Genomic DNA, 16,984 nt, shown 5'->3' on the forward strand with positions numbered 1-16,984 from the left:
GCTCAGCTGATCTTCCCAGCAGCAAAGCAGAACACAGACTGCCAGCAATGTAAGAAAATCAGCTGAGGGGTGGAAGATGAATTTTTGTACAGCATGAAAGAAAACTGTATTTAATCAGTAACTGAAGTACAAACTGGAGGCCAGACAGGTGGAACTGAACAGAAGGAATGCTGGAGCAAAGAAGATAAACATTATTGGGAGGATAGACTGAGTCACAAAAGGATGATATTTTATTTTAGGGTTTAAGGTTCATAGTTCAGACAAGCCCAGGCTGTAGCAAGCCTGAGAGTCCCAGAGTGGCACATCACTGTCCCACAGACACCCCACAGCCCTCAGCAGGGCAAAACTGGGGGTGTCTCCCAGCACAAAGTATGACTGAGCACTTACACACATGCTTGTAACTTAAACCAGAACTCATTGTAACAATCAGCATCCGACATTTTAAAATGCAAAGTGTGTCCATGAACTGCACAAACACCCATCTCTGCTCTGGGAACACTACACCAGACACATGGTGCCTGATTTCAGGAGACTTTTGTGCTTTCTCATGTCAGTAAACATCTCTTTGCTCCACATGGCTCCACACAAGCACAACCCAGGATCTTGGGTACTTTCTCCATAGTTTTAATAAACTTTCTCCAGGTTTTAATAAACTTTTCTTGTTGGAGAGCAGTACAGGAAATCTAAAGACACCAAAGGCACCCACATGCAGTTGAACTGCAAGTCTCACTTTTTACATGACCAAAAAATCCTTCAGGAGTTGCCAGGAAAAGAATTGATTCTGTAAATTTTCAGCAACCACGCCTGGCTTCCTGCATCTCTTCAAACCGACCTGATGCTCTCCCTTTGCTCAATGACCACAGACAAACCAGCAGTGGAATGCAGGGACACAAAAAGCAGAGCCAGATTGAGCCCAGGCACCAGCTCTGAGCTGGGAACAGGAGACCCCAAGCAGCAGCTCCTCAGCACTGACCTTACCTGGTCCTGTGGTGACCACACTGCTGCAGCCAATGTCTCAGCCAAGTGCACAGCAGGGAGAACTTGTCCCTCACCCCAAGCTCTTAAAGCTTCCCCTGCAGGGAGAACTTGTCCCTTACCCCTTAAAGCTTCCCCTGCACTAAAGACCCAGCTGGGGCTGCAGCAATTTCTCAGCAGATCCTCACCCAAGAGGTGGGTAAAGGATCACTTGGATTAAAACCACTGCCAGCTGCAGCCAGGGCTGGCTGAAGCAGCAGGAGCTTCCCAGGAAGGGCACTGCTGCTGCTTCAGTGAGCAAGCAATCACAGAACCATGCAAAAAATAAGGTTGGAAAAGAGCTCCAAGATCATTGAGTCCAGCCCTTGGATGAACACCACCACATCTGGTCATTTCTTGAGGCATTCCAGGGATGGTGACTCCACAAAGGAGTCAGGAAACAGCATCTCTTGATAAAAATGGAGGTGGGGGGAATCGTATTTAATGGATTAATTTGGCAATTTTAGCAGCAGCAGCACTCCCTCTGCTGTGCTGTGCTCAGGAAGGTGACAGAGGGTCCTGCCCTGTCCCAGTGGGGCTTTTAGGGGCACTGTGGGCACTCACAGAGAACCACACTTCCAGCTCATCGTGTCCTGACTCCATTCCCCACACGGCTGGATTTGTCAGCCCTCTCCATCATTTCACCTCACCAATCTGTGATGTTAAAGCCCATGGTTTATTTATTTCTTTACTTCACTAATAAAGCACATTATCTACAATGATTAATTTTGCAATAAAGAAACAACACTACTACAAATGGTGCTCTAAGACAACCTAAGGGGACTCTACAAAGTTCACATCCTAAATCCATCTCTCTGTTAGCTGTGAAACATCATTCCTCAGAGTACTTGGCTTGTTAATGGAATTCTTCTACAACCAAGTCCACGGCTCTGTCCCCATGTGGGAAATAAGCACCACTCCCAAGCTAAGGAATAATTAATGCACCAGTTTTGAGGGGGTTTGGTTCAAACCTCAGAAATGAGGATTTGTTATTTCACTTAACTGTGATACAACAGGATTATCTCAGACATCAGATATTCATTCTCTCAGAGCATTGGTGATGGATGAGAATACTGAATGGAAGGAGGAAGGATAATGAATACAGAGTGGTATGGGTCTATGAAAAAGAGAACTAGTCCAATTAACAGAATAATGAATTTCAGCTTGGTCGATAAATGTAATCATTTGTGTAAAACATTCTTTGTCTTTCATAAACTATTTGAAATCATACAAACATGACATTTCAATTAGGGCAAAAAAGACATAATGATAGAGAGCCAAGTTGTCATAGATCAAACAGACAAAACCCCAGACTGATGGGTCCCACAGCAAAGAGGGGAAGACAGAGACCATACATTCCCTGTGGTGCTCCACAGGGAAAAGTCCTTGGCCTTCTGCACTCTGGTACTTTGCCAGCAGCCTAAAAGAACTATAAAAACATCACTGGTAAAGTGAGGGAGTGACACAGGCTGGAGAAGCTGGCCATGGGCTCCACCCAGCCAAAGCCCCAGGCAGGCCAGCAGCTGAACCTGTGCTTGGGCTTAAAATGGAGTGCCAGGTCTGGGCACCAGCAGCTCAGGCCACCTGTGCACAGGAACTGCCACAGGCAGGGAGGGATCTCAGCTGGGCACTGCTGAGACAGGGGCCTGCACGAGGCCAAAGGCACAGGTGTGGGCAGAGCCCCCTCTGCCCCTGCTCCCCATGCCAGTGCACAACACACTGGGCACAGTGCAGAGACTCAAAGGCTGCCTGGGTGCAGCACTGGGCAAAGGGGCTCAGCTGGCACAGCAGGTGCCAAGGCAGGCACCCAGGGACACAGCACAAAGATGCTGGTGAGAGAGGGCTCCAGCCCAACAAGGCACCACAAGGAACCAGGGTTAAGGCTTAAACTAAGCAGGTTAAGACTATAATGGGATATTTTTACAGTGAGGGCAATTAGCTATTAGGAATCCTTATCAGAGGTTGTAATGGGTTCTCCACTACTCATTTATTAACTTTGATCATGAAGATAGGATCTGTGTCTAATCAGCCAGCTCTGGCTCATACAGGAATTCAGGGCAATCCTGCAGCCATGAAGACGGGAGTGACGTGGTGACGAGGGTCCTTTCTGCAAGAAACTTGAAGAAAGAAGAACTCCTTCCTCTTACCATCACCTCACAGCCCTGTGCTCGCCCTCTTTACCTGACAGCTGCTATTTCAATGGCTGCACAGACGGAAATGGTGAGTGACCTCAGCGACCGCGCCCAGGCCATCAGACCGAGGATGTGGGAGGGCTGAGGATGCTGAGGGAGCTCTGAGGAGCAGCAGGGCTGGGCTCCAGCACCCCTGCTGCAGAGCAGCGAGGCCGTGCCCGCCGGGGCAGGTCCAGGGCGCGGCTCTGCCGCCGCCCAGCACGTCACTTGAACACGGACGGAAACGTCGGGCAGTCGGGGGACTTCATCTTCTTCATGAACTTCTTGAACTCTTTGTTCTTCTTGTCCCACTTGTAGATAGCTGTCAACAGGTACTGAGTCTTCACCTGGCGGCCCATGATGAGGAAGTAGTGGCTGAGGTTGTCCAGCTGATGGCAGGGACAGTCTGCCCCGTTTTTTAGGAACAGCACCAGCTTCTTCAGGTTCTTCTTGCGGATGGGCCCCAGCTTCAGTGCCTTCCTCTTCCGTGGAATGATCATCTTGTCCCCGTTCTCCTTCTTCACTTCCTTGATGGTCATCTTAAGAGCTGCAAAACAAGATGGGAGGGGGGAAAACCAAACCTCCTGAGCAGCCTTCACTGGCACAAAGCCCCTGCTAAGTGAGGCTGAGGGAGCAGCAATGCCCTGTCCCACTGCAGACACACAGTGCCCTGCCCCACTCCTGCATCCCCCTTCTCCCTACTCTGCTCCTGAATCCTCCTGCTCCCTGGCATCACCCTGGCCATGCCACTCATAGCCTCGGGTGGAGCTGCCCCATACCCAGGAGAGCACCAAGGTAAAACACTGACATCTTTGTTCCCCTTCCTGCAGCAAAGCACCCAGAGCTTTCCATGAGAGAGGGGACTTGTTCAGCTGCCAAGCACAAATGTTAACTGAGTAAATTAGGTGACTTCCCTGCTCTAGAGGCATGGAGAGACTCTTGAAAGGATCATTTAAAAGGTCAATTTGGCTTTTCAAGCATTTGTTTGCAGTCACACCGGCCCTCGGGTGCCTGTGAAACAAGTTTGCAAGCACTGGATGTCCCTGAATCAGAGCTGTGGAGATCCCAGCATGCACTCATTCTTCCCTGGGACAAGGGAAGTTGGTCTGCTACGACTGCCATGGAAAATACTTTCCCCTCTTTGGGTTCAGCATTTTCCTGAGTTAATCACAATACCCCCCATTCCAAAAAAAAAGTTTTTTTTACAATGACCATGAAGAGGAATTTTGCATACATGGGAAAAATGATGAAAATGTGTTGTACATTAAAACATCATTTCAGTGCCATTTGGCTCTGCCTCATTTTGGGGGAAAAGCACATATGGACCAAAATTGCTAACATATTTTCATCATTTGGGAGTTTACTTCAGAGCTGCAGATAACTAGTGCTCAGAGAGGTGATTGGTTGGCTGCTGTCCCTTCTCATTAGAGTCTCAGGGCAGTTGCAGGCAGTCCACAAGAACCTCTGGCTCTGGCAGGGAGATGGGTCCTCACAGCATCATTCCTTGAAGTCCTGTTGTGCTGGAATGTGCAGCAGTGAACACGTGTTGCTTCCTGGACAGGAGCACTGCTCACTGTTCCAGACACAGCAGGACAGCACCATGACAATCCTGAGCAGGCAGCAGAGACTCAGTGTCACCCTCATGCTCCCAGCCACTACCCTGGCAACAGGGGCAATGGTGTTTGTCTGCCCCTGTGCCAAAAACATCCCTCAGGTCTGCCAAGAGCCCTGCCATGTTACACTGCTGTCGTATAAAAAAGTAATCTAGGACTGGAAACCTAAGTGAAATTTTCATTCCATCTGTTTTCCAAATTCAGGAGCTAAAGAAACTCAAGTTTTAAGGAGCTAAAGATGCTGAACCAGATCAGTTTGTAACAAATCTGAAAAATGAAGTCAGTAGTTTTCAAGCAGCTCTAAGTTCCATGACACCAACTGGGCAGCAGTAGCCCCCTCAAAATCAGCCTCACTTCCTTTACTCATGCTGACCAGAGCCCTTGCACTAAGCACAGAGGTGGCCAGGGCAGGAGGGATGCTAAAACACCATTACAACAACACAATAAGAGACTTCTGCAAAATGCTTTGCTGAGATCACTGCAAAATTTGATCCTTTCTGCCAGAGGAAGAGAAGGATCTGCCAGCTAGTGGAGGTGCTGATCTACTCCAAGTATGATCCAGCATGGAAGACAAAGAAGGCCTGGTAACCCTGCTCTGTGGGAGCTCACAGCTGCTCCCTCCCCTGCACACAGCAGCTTGTGAGCCAGCAATGCAGGTTCATGGGAGCTGCCCAGGGGAGCCACAAATCCAGATGCAAACCAAACCCTCATCCAAACCTCGCTCGTGCAGAGCAGCACACAGAGCCAAGATGGGATAGCGCCAAGGGGGATGAAGGAGGAGGCTGACCAGGGGTGCAAATAGTTGTGTCAGGCTCTGTTCTTCCCAGCAGCAATGTCCTTGAGAGCAGCAAGAGCCTGAGGTGCTGCCCAGGTAAACACAGGCTCATGGACCAGCAAGCTTTACCTGCCTTGGGTGCTGCAGGCTGAGCAGTCACACAAGCATGATGATCTCTGCTCAGCCCCCATTCCTCTGGCTCCCCCAAACTCCCCTTGTTCACTTAATTGGGCCACATTCCCTAAGTCCCAACCCACACTCCAGGTGAGACTCCCAGGTGTGAAAGCTGGGTTCCATAGTGGCAGGCCAGACACAGCTTTGGCACATCCCAGGAATAGCAGAAAAGGGGTGTCTGAGGGTACCCTCATTCCAGTGCTCATCCCACCACGCAGTGGGAGGCAGTCTCCAGCTTCTGGCTTTCCCAGAACATGGCACTTGAAGGGGGTGCTGCAGCAGCTTTCCTGGTGAATCCCCAGCCCTGGGAATGCTGCTGCAGCAGGCAAAAGGCTGGAGCAGGATGCTTTGAGTCTTGGCTCCAGGGGTCAGGGGAGCTGCCAAAGCACACAGCTTCCTCACTGGGAACCTTGGCTTTTCCACTCCCCCCATGCCACACCAAACCTGTCTCAGCACCAAGAGAAGGGCCAGAATCACCCCTGAGAGCCCAGGACACCCTTGCTCAGACAGACTCAATCCTCAGCTGTGGCTGCCAGGCAGGAGCTGACCCCAGGACAGTCACCCACAGCAGGAGCAAGTGCCACCTTTCCAGCCCAGCAGCTGCCCTGTGACCACAGGCTGCTTCAGCACCAGCTGTGGCACTGCTGGCAGCACCAGCCCCTGCCACTTTGCATGCCACAGCAGCCCCAGAGGGCTGCAGGACTGACATGCCACCCACAAGCCCTTCTCACCATTTACTTTCATTGGACACAAAAACATTCCAGCACAACCTTCTCCAAGGACAGCACTGTACTGGGGTAGTCACCAGCTGAGGGCAGAGCCCTGTGCCCTGCTCACAAACCACTACCACGCATCATTCCTGCTCCCCACTGGCACCTCCACCCCTTTTTCAGGACTAGGATGCTGTCTCTGCTGTTCTCCTGCACAGGCAGGGGCCCCACTCCAGCACCTCATGTGCAGGAAAGGGAATGTGAGAGAAGGGAAAGCTCCACTGTTCCTTCAGCCTCATTTTTCCTTCCTTTAGCAATCACTGAGAAGGAAGAAACCTGCCAGAAGACACATTAGGGCTGTAACAGGAGAAGGCTGCAGGCAAGGACCTGTCAGTCACAGAGAAAAAATAAACAGCATGTATTGATTGTTCTGCAGTCCCCAGTGCCACAGAGCCTGTTCAGCAGGATCCCCCAGACCCCGGAGAAAGGGCAGAAACAATAAATAAAATCACTAAGAGAAACAGAGCGTGGAATGAACTCCTGGAGTAAGAAACAAGCGCTGGCTGCAGCCCAGGGCAGCTGGGGGAGGCGGCTCTGGGGGCACTGGAGGCTGATCTCGTGCTTCCTCTTGCTGCCATTGCTCCCTCAGCACACCAGCACTACCCTAAATCTACACTGCAGTTATCCCCACGGGCCTGATCCAGCCCCCTGTGCTGCTCTGTGCTCAGGCCAGGGTGCTGGCACCCCTCACTGACATCCACCCCAAAGCTGCCCTAAAAGCTGCATCCTGGAGCCCACATTGATCCCTGCTCAAACAAAGGCAAACCCAGAGCTGAGATGGACCACAAGGCTGGCAGTCTCCTGCCCCCAGCATCTTGTCCAAGATCCTCTCCTGCCTTGTCTTCACAGTTTGTGTTCACAGCTCACTGCAGCTCTCTTCCTGCACTGTGCTCTAGGCCAACAACACCAGGGCTGCTCCACAGCCACTTCCTAACTGGCACAGCCACACATCTGTGGGGGGCAAAGTGGTCCTCACCTCTCTTCTGTACCAAGCTGCTGGGATGTAAGAGAAAACTACACAGTGGGAATAAGTGCAAGACCTACCAACAGCTGCCCCATGCAGCACATGCTAGTTTAAACATTTATTGTACATGTCTGGCTTTGATGAGGCTCTGTAACCTGTCAGCTGCCAGTGTTTACCTTGGTGGACGTGCATGAGAAACCTCAGTCTGAAGGTTTGGGAGTTTATAATAGTGCCAGATAAACAGCTTTCCTTGAGAAATCACCCCATGACAGTAACCCCCCAAGACTAAACAAAGATCCAAGGACCATACACTGTGCTTTGGGAAAACTTCCTGAAGGTGATGCCTCCTCCACTAGCCACTCCCTCTGCTGAGACAGATGGATCCTTCCCATCCTGCACTGCCTTCCCTCACAGGGCACAGGCAGGATCTTTATTGCATCCTATCCCCTGTTCCTGCTCCCCAGCTGGCTACAGATGGGCCACATCTGCCAGGAAATAATTCCATCCTTTGGACACTGTCACCACTGTCTTTCCCAGTAGTAACACTGTGGGTAAGTCACTGTCCCAAGGCAGGGAATTCCTCTGCTTTGGCCTCTGCTCCCTGCTGTATAACTGTCCAGAGCACGGGAGGATATTCAGCAGCAGAAGCTGATGACAAGCAGGCAGCTGAGTTTGTATTTCCCTTCCCAGCACTCTCCTACCAGCAGGACACCCCCTCAGCTCACTCCCTGCACACCTCTGGCAAGGGGACAGTGACCCACCAGCACCAGATCTCCCCTGCTGCCACTGGCCAGTGCCCCTCACTCCCTCTCTGGGATGAAAGCCCCAGCCCCTGGCTCAGAACAGAGCTCTGAGCACCCAGCTCTGAGCACTCAGCACCTCCCACTCCCCAGCCAGGCCAAGCACTGAATGTCTGCTTCCATTCCCCAGCCAAGCCAGAAGTATGCACATTCCTGGGAAACTATTACATGGGTGTTCCTCTTGGTGCTTTTCCCTGTTGGAAAAAGGCTGTGCTGAACTTAAAGACTTCTGGCATACCAAATCTGCAGGACAGTTGAGAATTCATTTCCAGCAGAAAGGGTAGCACACCAGCATGCAGAGCAGGTTTGGGTTTGCATAAGCACGCTCCAGTACAGGGCACATTCAAGTGCTAATCCCCCAGGAATGCACACCTTGTTCAATATGCCTTTAATAATCTTCCAGGAAAGTTACACACACCAGCAAGGATGTCAAAACCACTTAATTCTGGGTTTGATATGAGAAAGCTAATATATTTCCTTGTGATAATCTTTTTTTCTAACTGAAGTTCAGTTTACCACTGATTGTCTCACTCACTCACTCATTTAGGACAAAGCCTTCGAGTAGCTTTGCATTTTTTACCAAGGTCCACCTCTGCATGCCCACAGTGACATCTAGAGGCACACGTGCCCAGCCTTGGGGACAGACTGCAGGACACAGCAGCACCACCACGGGCAGGGAAATGTGGCAGCTCCAGTCTAGGCACAGAGGGGTCACGCTGCCCCCGACCAGCTGGGAAGCCTCCCCGTGCCTGGAGTGCTCCTTCTTACCAAACTCGCTGGCACACAGGTGCTCCACAATGGCCTCTGACTTCATCTCATTGTCACACGGGGGACACACGGTCGTTCCTGGCAACAGAAAAGAAATGAAGACAGTTGAGAGGTGGTGAGAAGCCAGCAGAAGCAGCACAGAGCCAGACTGCCCACGCTGTCAGTGTCACCCTCGAGGGGGGATCCATGTCCATGCACCCTGTCACAGCTCCCAGGAGTGTGGGACAACACCCTTGCTGTCAGTGTCACCCTCGAGGGGGACCCATACACCCTGTCACAGCTCCCAGGAGTGTGGGACAACACCCTGCTGGGTGTAAGGAACCATCCACCACCTTACAGGGCAGCACTGGCCACAGGCAGCCCCACTCCAATGCTGTCAGTGGCCCCAAGGCCAGGCACAGGCAGCTGCTAAGAGCAAAAGGACAGCACTGGCAAAGGAAGGAGTTGTCAGGGCCAGGGACTCAGCTGAGGGAAGACGCCTGCCAAGGGGCACGGCCCATAGCCTGCTGACATTGCCTCCTCACTGCATGCCAAGGCAGGCACACAATGCCCAAACCCCAGCACAGCAGGAGGATGCTGCCCAGAGATGGCACAAGTGCCAAGGTGCCACCCTGGTGCCAGGCAAGGGGTTCAGGACCAGGACAGCCCAGTTCAGCTGAGTGTTCCCCTCAGCACTGGGGACCACGCCACAGACTGCCCAGGCAGGGCTCAGGGAGCCTCTGGCTCCCCTCCCTCCTGCTTTGTGCCAGAGCAGCACTGGTTGGGAGTGGAGCAGCACAGCTCTTGTGGATGCTGCCACCACCAAGAGTGGTCACCCTCTCTTTTGTTTTGAGCCCAGGGCAGCCTCATGGCTCCAGCAGAGCAGAGTCACCTCTGCTGGCCGTGGTCAACATCTGCCTCCTGGGAAATGCCAGCCCAGGGGATTTCACTGGGATCTGTCCTGGGAGGAAATCTCACTTCACCAGAGAATAAGAATCTGTTTCCAAGTCCCCATCTGCAGTTGGAGCAGACCACCCAGCGGCACAGACGTAGACTTGAGCTACTGGCAGATGAATTTATTGAGCTGGGAGATGCTGCTTGTTCCTGGTCCAGCAAGACGGAGGGCTCTTCCCACACAAGGGAGTTATTCTCAGGGACAACACTGCAGCAAAACATCTGCCAGTCCCTGCATGTAAACAGAGCACTCATGGCCTTCCAGCCCTCAGCCAGGCCAGCAAATCCACAGTATAGCTGGACAGAAAAAGCAGAGAGGTGTCTCAGAACGAGGGGTGCAGAGCCAGCACAGCTGGTGAGGGAGGCACAGCCACGACCATAGTGTCATGTCTCCCCAGCCACAGATGCCCCATGGGGATTCAGGCCAGACATTCATTTTCTGTGGCTTGTTCTTCCCCTGTTGCCACCCCCAAATCCCTTCTGTGCCAAACGCTGATTCCTGGGGACGTGCACCATGACTTTATTAATCACACATGCAGAGCAACTGGCCTTCTGCTCGCTCCTGTGTGCAAGTCACAAGTCAGCCCTCACAGCACCAACATCCACCTCCAGAGCCCCACACTCTCTGTACTTCTGTCCATCACCTCTTCTTCCAGAACCCTAACACGCAATGCCACTATCACCATCTCACTCAGTGACACAGGCAGAAGCCAGCCTTTGGAGACATGATGACATCCATAGCTACAATATTTCTTTCCTGGCTGCACATTTACTGTGCTCATGGCCTTCTTATTCTCGTAGGAAGGTGACACAGGCCCAGCCCTCCATCTGCTGCAGAGCCAGGAGTACATCACTGTGCTGGGCACCACTGTCAGGAACAAGCAGGGGTACCTGCCATGCCAAGCACTTCAATCTGCCTCAGCAGCCAAAGTGCACACGAGGAGGCTGGCCAAGCCAAGCCTACACCAGCCAGACAAACATGAAAGCCACCACTGCATCCACTCTGTGAGTTTTCCAGCCAATCAATTAAAATAGAAAAAAAAAAAAGCAAACAAAAATGGAAAACAAGACTCATTGTTCCCTGGTGCAAATACAGGCTTTGTTCTAGCTGTGCTCCAGCAGCCCCACAGGAGGCTGTAACACACCCAAGGTGGCAGAGACCCCTGCCTTGCTGCCCAGAGCCAACAGCCAGCCTGAGGGCTGGACCTGGGAGCCCCTGGATAGCCCCTTCCACAGGCAGCAGCCTCACTTACACACAGTCCCCCTGCCCTAATCAATAACCTTGATCAGGTTGCTCAGAGTCCCACCAAACCTGACCATGAACATTTCCAAGGACGGGGCACCCACCATGTTTGTAGATAATCTGTGCCGGTGTTTTACAACCCTCACTGTAAAAACTTCCTCCTTATATCCAGTGTAAATCAGCCCATCCTCCACTCCTGCCTCCTGCAGCCCTTTCACAGCTACTGGAGACACTGTCCCCTGTCAATGGGAAGAAAAATTGTCCTCTGCTCTGGATCACCACATCACACTTCAGTCAGGAACACAAATGGGGCCCAGCCAGCTCCTGCACAGCTCTGTGCCCCAGGAAAACTGCTGTTCTGTGGAGCCACAGCTCCCCCAAAACTGCAATCCAAAGACTGCTGAGGCACTAGAGCAGACATCCCCAGCCCACCCTGGGGGCCCACTGCAGGCTGGCTGGGGCCCATCTGCTGCAGCTGACAGCTCAGCTCCAAGCACAATCTCAGCCTGCCTCCAGCTCACTTGTTCCCTGCTGACCATTTTCCAATGCCTGGCTGCAGAGCCAGCTTACTCCAGGGGCAAGAGAAGGAATGTGTAATGCTGTATTAATCTGCAACTCCCCTGATGCATCCTGTGGGCCTGCAGGCTTTACTGCCTGTGCTTAAGGAGAAAGGAATTCAGCAGGTCAGCTCTTTGAGAGGCAGAAACAAATTCCAATTTCAAGGTGTTAATGGGGGAAAAAAACTGAAAGGGTTTGTTCTTATTAGTACCAGGAGAAAAGGGGGGACACTGCTTGGTTCTGACCCTCTTTGAATCAACAGGAAACACAACCAAGAGCAAAGGGACTCCAGGGGCTGGTGCTGACAGAAAACACAGACAAACCATGGACAGGGTGCACAACCCAGGCAGACAAGTACCCAGCCAGCACAGGGACAAGGACAGAGCTGCAGGTCACCCAGGATGACTCGACATCTGCAGGAGGCGGCAGTACCAGAGCTGAAGCAATGCCAGTGCCTCATGGGCCACTAACAGAGCCTCTGTGGCATGCAGGACATCAGCAGTGCTGGCCACACCACACCAGTGGCTGCAATTCACTTGGAGTTTGCTTTTTTTTCACTCCAAACTGTTTGAGGCACCACAAGAAAGCAGCAGTGTCCCACCCTACTGCTGCCTTCAAGACAGGTCCAAAAGGTGAAGAGAAAGTCGTTAAACTGCTCAGTGGAAAACCTGGCAGATGCTGCTCATTTAGAAGACTGTTCCTAAGTCCTGGCTCATTAATGTCTGTAAAATGAATGATCTGCACACAGCTCAGACTCTGTTTCAGAGCCTGGAAGGGGCAGCTCAGACCCAGCTGTCCCAGGAGCAAGCTTGGCTGCAAGTCCCTGGGGAAATAAAAGCAACCTTTGTACCTGCAACACGGAACACGGCCGCGGTCTTGACCAAGGGTCCAGGTTCACATAAGACATATTAAATTAGAGCATTCCTGGAAAACAACAAGGTTTCTCCAGCAGTCACATCAGGAAGGGCAAGCCATGACAAGGAGGACAGTATGGCTGTGCTGCCATCCCTGCAGGGAGAGGCTGGTCCCTGGCAAGGGGATCAGCCAGAGCTCAGGCTCCCAGTTCCCCCTGGCACTGGAACAAACTTCACATTCTGGATGTCACCGAGATGTGACATGGGATCCTGAGTACAGCTCCTCTGGGTACTGAGCCTGGGTGTCCCCTGTGCCTGCCATGCCACAGTCACCGTGCCACTGCTCTGCACTGTCCCCACACAGCTCCTGAGAGCCCTCAGTGCAGGATGCACTCTGCTCCTGTCCTCTATCAGAGGGGCTCTCTGAAGTATGAGTCCTTTCAAATGGGCAGGATGACACTGCACAGTCCCCACAGGCTGGGTTACCCCTCCCAGTCGAGCACCACATACAGCTTTTGTCCGTACAGGTAACTGCAAAGGGCAGACGTCCCTGCAGACGAGCTCTGACACAACACAGAAGCCACAAAAACCACTCAGCCCCCTCCCCTCCGAGCACTGGCACTACGCCCCCGTGGAATCAGGAGTGACAATTCCCTTCAATGATGACCTGCTGCCCAAAAAGCTCTCTTAGAGTCCCCTGCCATCTCCCTCTACAAACACTCCTCCTGCCAGCCTTCCACAGTGCTCCAATAGCAAACACCGAAGTGACACCAGGGTATTTATTTATTTTCAAGTTTCCAGCAACAAGCTGCACTCACTGCAACTTGAACAAGCCAGTCTGGCACCACAGAAACGTGCTGCATGCAATGGAAACAAACACGAACCACATTCACTTTCCCTAGTTGTTTCTGGGCAGGTTCCTTGCTCCCTTCTCCAGCCCACAGCCCACCTGAGGGCAAGGCTGGATCTCCACTGCACGACCAGCCACCAGCTGCCCAGCCTCTTGTTCTAGGACTGCACTGGACATGGGGGACCCAGCCAGTACTGCCGTCACTGCTGGTTCCAGCCAGCCAGCACTTTCTGCTGTGGAGACCACACAAATCCTGCTGCCCAGGGCAGCCCTGCAGGAGTCTGGCTGGGGAGCAGAACCAGGTCAGTGCAGTATCTGAGGACAGAGGGTCACGCCTTGGTCCATCAGGGCTGGAGCCCAGCCCCAGTGCATGTGCAGGGGTCAGAACAGGCACAACCCCACCGTGCTCCAAGCCTGTCCCAAGGCTCCGGGATAGGGATGAGGAGCTGGCAGGGCATCCCACCTTCTTTGGGACAGGAAACACAGACACTTGAACTCTTCCTGCTGCCAAGAAGAGTTCAGGTGAGCCTCCTCCTGCCACAAGAACCCCTTCAGTCCCCTCCTGGGCCAGCACCTGCCCTGTCAGCTCAGGGAGGAGTGCCAGCAGCAAGGCTGCAGCACGCCTTACCTTTGGGCCTGGAGACCTCGGTGGCATTGGGAGCTGTCATGGCAATGCAGACGTCATCCTGGGGAAACTGGTCACACTTGAGCATCTCTGGCCAGAAGAAGCCAAAGAACTGCATGACAGGCTCGCAGGAGTCGCGCACGGCCTCGCAGAGCCAGCGGCAGGGGTAGACGGGCCGGTCCAGGCAGACGGGGGCAAAGAGGGAGCAGAGGAACACCTGGGTGCCCATGTGGCAATTCTTGTTGAGCAGCGGCACCCAGCTGCTCGCCTGGTGCTTCACCTCGGCCATGGTCTCGTGGTCCAGCAGGTTGGGCAGCACCATCTTGTCGTAGCCCACGCTGTGGCAAAGCCGCAGGTCGGCGGGGATGGCCACGCACTGGTGGGGTTTGGCGTAGAAGCGCCCGCCAGGGTAAGGGCCCAGGTCTGACTGGTAGCTGACATAGTCGTACTCGCTGGCCACGCCGCAGGCCAGCAGCCCGGCGGCCACCGACAGCAAGGCACGCAGGGCGGCCCCGCCGGGCCCCCTCACGCTGCCCATCGCCGCCCCCCGCCGACGGCGGCCCCGACAGCACCGAGGGCCTGCCCGGCCCGGCCCGGCTCGGCCCGGCTCGGCCCAGCGCTACCTGCACCGGTTGAAGGCCTGCCCGGCCCGGTTCCGCTCGGCTCGGCACGGCTCGGCCCCAACTGCAGCGGCTGAGGGCCCGCTCGGCGTGGAGCCGGGGCAGCTCGGGGGTACCCAGAGACCACCCCCCCCCGGAGCACCGCGGCCCGAACCCCCCGGGGCCGTTCCCGGTCTCCGAAGCCGGGCTGGCCCGGGATGTCCCGGCGCTCCTGTTCAAAGTTGCAGATATTTCTGTGAGCCTGTACTGGACCTGTGCGGAACTCATTTCCTAGTTGGCAAATTCCAACAGAAACCATGATATTGAAAGAAAGAAAGGGAAAAAAAAAAAAAAAAAAACCAGGAGAAGGGTCCTGATCTGTAAAGGGCACCCTGCTCCAGATGTGCCGGAGGAGCAGGAGCTGCATTCCCCGTTCCTCCAGCAGCAGCGGCCCCTCGGCACCCTTACCTTGCTGGCAGGAGCTGGGTGCGCGGAGGATGGAGCCGGGCGCTGCCCGGGTGCCCGCACGGCTCCCGCGGCTGCCTCGGGGCAGAGCAGGGTGCCCCTGGTGCAGGCCAGGCAGGAGAGGCTCTCTCGGTGCTTGTGCACATCTGGCCATGGAGCAGCTCTGCCCCGGAGTGCCTGCAGGGCACTGAGCTCGCTCGGTCCGGAATCCTCCAAGGCTCCCCTGCCTGCTGCTGGAACAACTTGTACCACTTACAACAGGAACTACACCTCATTGAGAGGCAAATGGAAGAGGCTCTGCAGCCTGGAAGCCTGAAAGAGGCACTTTCACCTGAGGGCCAGCAGAACAGAGCAGCCAGTTAGCGCCACTAATGAAGTGAAGAATTTAGCGGTAAACAGGGGACCCGGAGCAAAAGAGGCAGCTGGATGGAGACTTGGGCTCAGGAAATGATGGCAAAGCACTGATCACTGCTTGTACCAAGAAACAGCTGCAAAATGGATTTCTCGTTCCTTGAGAAATTCTGACAGTATAGAATCTGCTTTTACCAAAACTAGTTTAGAAACGCTGAAACAGCTCATTTTGAGGATTTAGAAAATAGTGCTGTGTCCCACTTTTTTGTGCAATGTGAAACAGGGCACTGATCTGCTGAAGGATTTATCCAGACATCCTGATTTGCACCCAGGTGTTACATCCACGGGCACAAGTCTCTGGTTGGGAACCAAACTGTGCCAGTGCCTCTTCATCTGCCATAGCAAGATCATAGAAAGTCTCAGAGCCTCTCTGTTTGCAGAGCAGCAATGGGGGTGTTTGACTTTGGCACTGCTCTGATCCTTCTGTTCCAGCATGAGGCATGCAACAGGAATATCACAGGCAGGCACGGTGGATCTTGGGAAGCTCTTGTTCAAAAGTTGGAGAGCTCTCCAAAGGAAACAGCAGTAACACTGCAACAAAACAACAATCAGGGTTCCAGTCATGTGCAGGTCAGCGTTTACCACATGGCACCAGGAAAAGTCCTGTCAGGGTCACCCCAGGGACATGTGTCCTGGAGCATCCCACACTGATTTGTGGGTGGCACTGCAGCCCTGACAGCTGAGCAGTAGCTGCTGAGCCTGCCACAGTTCACAGCTCTCGAGCCAAGCTACAGTTCAGCATGCCTTGGCTGCTAAATCTGACCACATGCATGGTCTGGACAGTTCCTGAACTTGGCTCAGGGAAGGACTTTGCTGGCTCCCTTCTCTCTCCTGTGGCTGACATCCACATTCATGACAACAGAGCCTGAATGGGAAATCAAGAGTAAATTTTAAACTGAAATACAATTGACCAGCAAATACAATTGCTGGCAAACCATTTTTTATTTAAAAAAAGAATATAAGAAACCAGGGAGAATGAGGAAAAAACCTAAACCAAATGAAAATGCCAACTCTGGTCTAGGCCAATAAATTGCTTAATACATGATATAAGACCTCTTAGAAAGCAGCTGCCCATGAAGGGCTGCTCTTCCAACACATCTCTTCCAGACTGCACAGGAACTTTTCTGAGTGAAGCCTGTGCAGCCATTTCCCTTCATAATTATGTAGCCCACTGCTCCTTAAATCTCTGCCTTGTCTCTAATGTCATAGCCATTTATTGCTGCCTTTCCCACAGGGGCTAACATTTTCTTACTGAATAACGAGGCGCTTTGCACCACACACCATTCTGGCTGTCCCAAGACCTCTCCTGCCCCGTGAAAAGCCCAGCCCAATTAACCGTGCCTATTTCTGGCTCCATTGTTCATCCCAGCAGCCTGCAGGACCAGGCACTCTGCCCT

The 16,984-nt window shown here is 53.2% G+C and overlaps 1 protein-coding gene across 1 annotated transcript; it reads right to left on the bottom strand.

The window, feature by feature from the left end:
* Window positions 1-205: 205 nt before the first annotated feature.
* SFRP1 (secreted frizzled related protein 1) lies at window positions 206-14,680 on the bottom strand. The gene is made up of 3 exons (XM_039716753.1): window positions 14,116-14,680; window positions 9,050-9,127; window positions 206-3,732 (listed from the first exon to the last, which is right to left on the bottom strand). The coding sequence occupies exons 1-3, from the start codon at window positions 14,648-14,650 to the stop codon at window positions 3,410-3,412; spliced, it is 936 nt and encodes a 311-aa protein (XP_039572687.1). The 5' UTR covers window positions 14,651-14,680; the 3' UTR covers window positions 206-3,409.
* Between the last annotated feature and the right edge of the window lie 2,304 nt (window positions 14,681-16,984).

The sequence above is a fragment of the Passer montanus genome, unplaced genomic scaffold (assembly GCF_014805655.1).
Source record: "Passer montanus isolate IOZ18808 unplaced genomic scaffold, ASM1480565v1 scaffold101, whole genome shotgun sequence".
Lineage (NCBI taxonomy): Eukaryota > Metazoa > Chordata > Aves > Passeriformes > Passeridae > Passer > Passer montanus.